Consider the following 8,504-nt stretch of genomic DNA (forward strand, 5'->3'; position numbering starts at 1 on the left):
CTGGATTTTTATCTCTTTGTTTCGGCATTTATTTTTATGATATTGTTGTTTTTTCAAAATTTTAAGAATAACAATTACCAAAATAAATAGTTGTTTTCGTTTCTTGGTTATTTGGTTATATATGTTTTCGTGCTGTATTTTTCCATGACGTATCAAATAGAAATTAAGATTTTATTGAATTGATAATGTCATTAAATTGTATAATAGTAGAACTGTCACATTAAATGATTGAAAAGAGATACAATTTTATAGGAGGTATCTGCTATAATATTATATATACAAGTTTAAACAATTTGTAAAACATAATTTGTCAATAGTACTAAGAGTTAGTACTATTACGTTCTGATATGATTTTGTTATGCACGTTAGAGACAACATATATTCGTATGAACAAACAAACGGTTGTAGATACATAATAATGTAATGATGTGTTGGTTACTATCATTATATTAGTAATATATGTTTCATTATACTAGATACATATAATTATAAAATATGAATCTAATACAGTGTCTTTGTAAAGTATAATAAAAACGTATATTGAAACAAAAATATATCATAAAATGCTTAAGCCATGCGTTATAATTGGTGATAAAGTAGAAGTATTTTATCATCAAATATACATAATGTATGTTTATTTAAACATTACTAACATCATCAAACATAATCAAAGTTACTAACATCATGAGCGTATTTAATAGCCTACTAGCCAACAAATGAACAACTATTGAATATGCAAAACACGAACAATTTCTTTTGGTGAGAACTTGCTCCTTGGCCTTGGTGGATCGTAGTTCTCATTAAAGTAGTCATTCTCCGCTTTTTCAGATCCGTACTTGCACAAAAGACTTGCATATTTCAGATAATGGTATTGAGCATCAATACCCGATGATGAAATGCTTAATTCCTCTCTCAGATACTCGGCATAGATAGCTACAAATACACCACAATCCCTGCATAGTAATTACTAATTAAATTAAAAACACCAAAATACATGTATACGCTAATGAAAACAAGGAAAAAAGTAATTTAATACGTACAGACTTCCACTATCTTGTTGTGCTATCCTAGATACATATTTTCCTTGGAATGGACCGTGTTCGGTCTTTCCCTTGTAGGATTCCAGTGCAGTCCAGTCCAGTGCAGTCCCAGATACATATTCCACTTTGTTATTTGTCCAATATAATTTGAAAAAGGGATGTTGAGATAACATCCAAAAATAGTCTTTTCAAATAAGTCTAAAACTTTTTGGCTGATCCTTAAATTTTAAATTGCATCAACTTCCAAATCTAAGAGGATGAGGTGGAATTTCCTTTATAACGTAACTCAATCCCTAAAAACAAAAAAGAATAAAAAAATAACATGAGATGCAACAAATCTACAATAAAACAGTACAATATATATAAAAACTCTAAGAACATCATACTATAGATACAAGATAATACAAAATGTATCTTTAAGCTTAAAAAATATTTATCTTTCATTTGTTTATTTCACTAATACTAATAAAACATTAGATATATTTAAATGCATACTTATTTAACCATATATACAAGATAATAATATGTATCTTAGAAGAAATTTTTGTAATACGTCTTTCAATAAAATTTAAACAATACTAGATACATATCAATGCATTAACAGTAACTCACAGGTACAAGTTAACATAATATGTATCTATAGACTTATAAAATTGTATCTTTTTGTTATGTTAATTTCAATAACACTTAAAAAACATAAGATACATATAAAATCATAAACAAAGAACTAGATAGACAATAAATTTTAAAATGTATCTTGCAAGTCAAAATATGTATCTCAACCTAATATTCAACAGATTTGAGCATGCAAATACCTTAGGAAGCTCATCTTTGAAAATAACTTCAACAACTCTTCTCTTGGCGGGAGCTTTACTTGCAGAACTGTTAGATCCTCTTTTCTTAGAACCATGAATTTCTTTTTTCTTATCCTTCTTAGCATGCTTTTGCCGCAATTTCCTTATAGTATGTGGATTATTTCTATACTTGGATCTATTTTCATCAAAATCAACAGATTCGAAGTCAAAACTCTCAGGAACGAAATTTACAACTTCTTTATATTCTTTGATACTTTCTAATTGAGAAAATTCAAGACTAAAAGATGATCCCGAATCTCTATTCATAATGTTAATTCAAAATAATATAGCCTAAAAAACGATAATCAAAGAAATTGCTCAGCAAAAACCACTGAAAATTCACTTTGAAAACGCAGACGCAATTTTTTTTTTTTTTTTTTAAAAAAACGTAAATTAAGATTAAAAGAAATTCAAGTTGATTTTAGGGGAGACATTTACCTTAATTCAATGGTTTGAATTAGATGGAGAAATTTAATAGAAACTGTTGCTGAAATTATGGCATACAGAGAGAAGGAAATGAGTTAATTTTTGGTGAAATAACGTCTGAATAGGAGGTTTTAACTTGTATCTCAACTTTACCTAAAATAGTAAATGTTGAAATATATGTAATATTTTAGAAGTGGAGAGATTTTTAGTAGTTTAGAAACTTAAGTTATTCATTTAGATAATTTTTTCAAAAAATAATTACAAGAAAATTTCTGCCAACAAACTTTATATTGCAGATGTTATATGAACATGATTTTTTCTATTCCTAATAGAATTAAATTTGTTGAAAATTGATTTCTAATATAATAGAATTTTTCTCTTTGAAATTTTTTAATAAGTTAGGGGTGGAGAAATTCTAGAATTGATAGGAATTAGAAGTGTGTTTTAAATGTCGTTTGATTTTTCAAATTAAATACATAAATATGAAAAAATAGTAAAATGTTTATACTTACGTATTTGGAAACTATAGTTCAAATTGGAGTTCTTTCCTTTTATAAATGAGTAAAACTAAATATTAGGATTATAATTAAATAATAAATTAAAAAAAATAGTAAAAGAATAATTGTCTATTGCGGAATCTTTTAATGAAGAATAAAAAGTTCAAATCACTTTTGCAAAAATCTGCACACTTTTAATATATCATAGATTATAAATATATTATAAATTATAAATATAGATTATAGATACACACACCCTCGAGGGGCAAGGCTCAACGCAAGCCCAATCCCTTCGCTGTGCAAGCCTCAGGGCAAGAGGGGGCCTCACGTCAGGCCTTAATTTGTGCTATCTTTTTAGGATGTAGTCACTTAATCCTGTCTTGCATGGTTCCTTCTGATGTCGTTATCCACACCTAGTCGAGTGCATCGAATAATGGGTAAATCATTCCGGAACTCCACGAATGCTGGCGGCGATGCTTCTTCAAATATGACTCAAATACCAACGAATTCATGGCTCAACTCACGACTACGTCTGTTAGCAGCGATGCTTCTTCAAACATGACTCAAATACCAACGAATTCATGGATTAACTCGCCACTATCTTTGGTAAAACTTCAAATTACCATCGATTACTTAATCCACCGATATCTCATGATTAGTACGGCTCAAAATTTTCCATATCACGATTTAAACAGCGCATCAAGCACTCTTTCTCCTATCATGAAGCCGCAGGGCGTTAGTTAGACCTCTGGTTATGTTGAGCTGCCCCAGACACCACCCACACTTTAAGATATTACACGGTTAATGTAATAATATATTATTGTATTGAACTGAGGCATGATGCAACCGTTGAGATTTAGCATTTAGCGTGCACAACTTCGATCACACTGTGCTAAAAAGTATCTTTAAGACAATACCATCTTTACATCATGCAAACTCAAGCTCCAAAACCTTTAAAAGGATTATGTTCGACAAACTCAATGCCGTGGGAACTTTATTAATTTTATTTCTGAGCGTAATGACCATATGTTCATAACTAAAAGTTGTTGGTCATTAACTTCTCCAACTGTGAGGGAAAAAAGGAATAAAAATTATCACTGGAACCAGAGATATAAGTCAACTTTGTGTTCTTGGAAATCCTCCCAAAAAATACTTTCTAGCCCAAAACTCCGCAGAACAACAAATTTTGCAAATACATGTTCTCTGCGAAAAGGAAGAACATGAAGCTCAGCTTAATGCTTGATCTCAGTTACTCTTGTTGAAGAGATACTGAAAATTCATTATCGATGCTATGTCTGTTCTTCGTTACAATGGTAGTAGAATATTTTTAACTTTTGCACCCCAAAACAGATTCAATGTCTGATCACTGTTATAATCATCACATTGGGTTAGTGCCCTTGGCCAATCTAGTCTAGATACAGTTTCCACAATTACACCAGCAGACATTTCTAGAGCTTAGTCTGCGCTGAAAATTCCCATCTCCTTGCAGCAAGATAAATTGCAGGAAGAGGGAACTTATAATGTGAGAAACTGTAGATACCTATACATGAAGCCTGCAGTTACTAACCCAAGTGGACAAATAAGCGTGTGTTTAGTGTTCACAATTATTACCTATTCAATGATCAGTTGTCGATCGCACATTACCATCATTAGCTGCCTTATGTCCACAATGCTGCCTGCATGAATTTAGCTCCACACACAAGAAGGTAGAGGGATGGTAAGTAAGTCAGAATAGAGGTTACCTATCTGAGATGATAGACAAATTACATGGAGCCTTTCATATTCATGAGCTCACTGACACGCCAAATATGCAATAACAATTAACACTAAATTGCCCTGAGCCATCTGAACAACCAAATGAAAAAGATTCTATTTTATCATCTGAATGGCCAAAAGATAAAGGAACTAAACCAATGATGGCCAACAAGTCAATCCACAATCCACAATTAATAAAATTTGTTACCTCACTAAGGAATAACCATCCAACGATCTCCCTCTAGCAGCATTATCCATGCATAACTAATGAATCTGTTTTTTTAACTTCATGAGAATAGGTGACCCCAGATGACCGGGGATCAGAACCTCTGAGATTGTTAAACCAAAATAGATCATTAAAGAGTCACGACAATGAAGTTATACCTACCTCAACCCTCCCTTTAATTATATGATGATAGGGAGGTGATATAGTCTCAAAACAGCTGTGAGAACAAAAAAACAGTTTCACACATGATGACAACAGCACTTAGGACTCAAAAGCATACATTCAAGAAATTCGTGAGTTATAAAAAAATCTACCTCTTCAAATTTCAAAGTTAAGACATCTACGTTCTATAATCCTCTATTACTTGTGAACTGAACTCCTGGACCTCTTGAAACCATGTCTAATAGGAGAGAGTGACCTGCTCCTATCATGGGGATCCCCAGAAGAGCGGGGATCAGAACCTCTGAGATTGTTAAACCAAAATAGATCATTAAAGAGTCAAGAATTATACCTACCTCAACCCTTTCTTTACTAATAATATTGATGATAGGGTGATGATATGGTCTAAAAGAGCTGGGAGAACAAAAAAAACAGTCTCGCACATGATGAAACAGTTTTAACACATGATGACAATGGCACTTAGGACTCAAAAGCATACATTTTGGTGAGTTATAAAAAGGTCTACCTCTTCAAATTTCAAAGTTCAGACATCTACGTTCTATAATCTTCTAATACTTGTGAATTGGACTCCTGGACCTCTTGGAACCATGTCTAATAGGCGAGCGCGACCTGCTTCTATCACGTTCCCGGTATCTCTCCCTGCTTCTGTTTCTCCCATTTCTGGAAGTCCCATGTTTCCAATCTGACCCCCTATCAAAATCACGGCTTCCTCTGCCATTTCTGTCAATGGACCTGTCAAAGTCACGACCTCTTCCTCGGTAGCGACTCCGGTCTCTGTCATGATCTCGATCTTTGTGCTTGTCCCTGTCAGATGAGTCACTTCTTCGTCGTTTGCTGTCATATTCTTTCTCCCTCAGCTTTTTCCTTTCTTCCGCTTCTTTCTCCCTGGCCAACCTTTCCTCTTCTCTTGACTTCTCTTTAGCAGCCTGAAAGCAACATTTACAGTTCATTGCATAGAATATTATTTGTAACTTAAGGCAGAAAATAAGATTGCATTCTGTTGTTTCATGAGGAAAAGAGAAAAGGAAAATCTGGTGACAAATACCTTGTATTCGGATAAGAAATCTCGAACCATTCCATATCCAACATGCTGCTTACCAGTGACGTGAGATTGAGTCCTCTCTGCAGCATCATTTGCGACAAGAAAGGAACCACATGTCTCGCACAAAGCCATCTTTTTCTCTTGAGCAATCATTAGGGCACTGTTCTGCTGGGATTGTTGAGTCAAGGCAGTCTTTTCAATGTTTAGCATTTCCACCTACATGAATATCAAAATGTCCGGATACTGTCATAAGACTATACCATTACGATATTGCAAAATTTAAGACAAAAAATGATTAGTAGGTACGGATATCAGCCAAACCTTTCTCATAAGAGCTTCAGCTTCATCAACTTTCCCAGCTTCACCGAGAGACTCCACTTGTTCTAGCAAGTTTTTGATTTTCTCTTCCAGGACAGATAACTGCTCAGATTTTTCTGCTGATATTGGAGGAGGTGGGGGAACTTCAACCTCCTGAGCAAGGCGTTCTCTACCACGCCTCACTTTCTTATCCAAGTCCATCACCTATGATAACAACAAATTAAGTTATATGGGATATTTATTCAGAGAATACGTTGAAACAGACTCTGAAACTCGTCAATCAACAACTTACCAACTTCTCACAGAAATGGGCTAGTTCTGCTTCAAACTTGGGAACATAAGAATCGTGTCTTGGAGAGTTCTCAAAACTGAAGAAGAAAACAAAAAACTTTCAGAAAAATGAAATGGTGGTGCACAAATGACACTGCTTAATGCACAGAACTCTTGCATTCACAAAAGAGTAAAATAAGCAACTTCTGGAGAGGCACGTAAAATCATTCCAGCTAAAGCACTAGTAGATTTTTGTACAAACTTCACTCAAAAAAAAAAAAAAAGAAGAGATCTTTGTACAACCAGGGAAGACTAATACAGGACTCATACAATCCTATAACAGTTTGCACTGGTTTTGACCTTTCCATGGAACAATTATTTCTAGCTCAAGTATGCCTACTATAAATTAGACTATTGTAATTTCAACATAACTTACCGAGTATGGTTGTTGATATGCTAATTTAAAACCTGTGGTACAATGATCTTACCACATAAAAGAACTAAGCTGAAACTAGGTGTACAAGAAGCTCAACCCTGCTTCTATTAATTAACACAAGATTGAAATCTTGTTTTCTTCACATAATTGCAGCTTCATTAAGTTAAGCTCTGAGAACTTCCCACCCTTGTATAGAAAGTAAAAACAAAACTTCTCATTATTTATTTTGAATCAAGATATCATATCAAAGTCATATCCATTAAATATTGGATCACAATTTGGCAGCCAATGATCTAAGAAATGAACATAGTTCTAAGAATTCAGGCAGACAACCATTTGACAGAGGATTTCACCAGCCATATGAACCAGATCGAGAAAAGAGGTGTATTGAACTCCAAGCATCTTGGAACCCTGACTGTAGTTCAAAAGTTCCAAGGCATATACAAGCTGGAACATATGGAGAGTGGAAATGATCTCAAGAAAATATGGGTGATGATACCAGCAGTTATTTTTTGGTGTTTGTAGACTCCAGGGAATCGGATACATTTTGATGGAATCTCAACTCCAGACCATTCTAGTTGTTTGCTTAACCTTCTATTCTTGGACTCAGATAACCCCACTAATTACATTGACCATTTTTAGGACTCCGTTAATTCCTTAGAATTAGATTGGCACATTGTAAAGGGGCTAACAATTCTGTACTTTGGTCTTTCGTAATTTGCATCTCTTTGATGCTTTTCTAGTGAATAGTCTGTTTGATCAAGCTTCCAAAATCTGCTAATTTTGAAAAGTACTTCACAAGTACATTTTCAAAAAAGTAATTTCAGAGAGTAGCAGTTTTTTTTTTGCTAATCAATTCACACAATTCTTCCTCCAATATTAGAGCAACAATATGCTTGACCAAGCTTTTAGAAGGTGCTTCAGGAGAAAACCCACTTTTTTTCAGCTTTCTGAACAACTTCTGTTGTTACTCAAACACACTTATTTTTCCCTAAAAGCTTGGCCAACCACCCCATTTCTCTAAAATACACATTTTTTTTAAGAAAATCACTTTTGGCTTCGCAGAAGCTTTAGACGAAAAGGCAAGAAATACCTTCATAAATAAAAAGTTCCAACTTGGAGAAAATTTCAAAATTAGGCAGTCAACTGAAAAGAACTAAAACCACAGTCAAGAATTCTATAAAACTTGGGAGTGGGGATAAGTAACATCAACCACCCACTATTCTTCCATTTTCTCAATCCTTCGTTCAAGCACTCTTTTCATCCTAAAAACAACGAGAATATTTGGACTAATACTGTAATAGGGTCAAACAATCTTCTTTTCCTTGAGGTGGATTCATAAATTACTATACTAGTTGAAATAGAACTTGCATATGTAGAAACTACATAAAAAGAAATATAAAAGCACAACCAAACTTTCTGCATGAAAACATGAAATATATCTCAGTTCAACACCGCCC

General features: G+C 33.7%; 1 protein-coding gene across 15 annotated transcripts in view; it reads right to left on the reverse strand.

The window, feature by feature from the left end:
* Positions 1-556: 556 nt before the first annotated feature.
* LOC107863456 (luc7-like protein 3) overlaps positions 557-8,504 on the reverse strand; it is a 9,140-nt gene continuing 1,192 nt past the window's right edge. The window contains exons 4-14 of one of the 15 annotated variants that reach the window (XR_007053162.1): positions 6,631-6,706; positions 6,342-6,542; positions 6,024-6,236; positions 5,484-5,904; positions 5,113-5,261; positions 4,961-5,015; positions 4,781-4,857; positions 4,429-4,662; positions 1,856-2,030; positions 1,041-1,333; positions 557-953 (exon numbers count right to left, since the gene is read on the reverse strand). Coding sequence is in view for 3 of the 15 variants with exons in the window: in XM_016709382.2 (XP_016564868.1) it covers positions 5,527-5,904; positions 6,024-6,236; positions 6,342-6,542; positions 6,631-6,706 (868 nt within the window). In the remaining 12 variants the exon portion in view is untranslated. Of the gene's footprint in view, positions 954-1,040; positions 1,334-1,855; positions 2,031-3,013; positions 4,021-4,044; positions 5,016-5,112; positions 5,262-5,377; positions 5,905-6,023; positions 6,237-6,341; positions 6,543-6,630; positions 6,707-8,504 lie in introns of those variants that run through there. The other 14 variants (XR_001672252.2, XR_007053169.1, XR_007053166.1 and 11 more) reach the window with 14 other exon arrangements.

This window comes from Capsicum annuum, chromosome 3 (assembly GCF_002878395.1).
Source record: "Capsicum annuum cultivar UCD-10X-F1 chromosome 3, UCD10Xv1.1, whole genome shotgun sequence".
Classification (NCBI taxonomy): domain Eukaryota; kingdom Viridiplantae; phylum Streptophyta; class Magnoliopsida; order Solanales; family Solanaceae; genus Capsicum; species Capsicum annuum.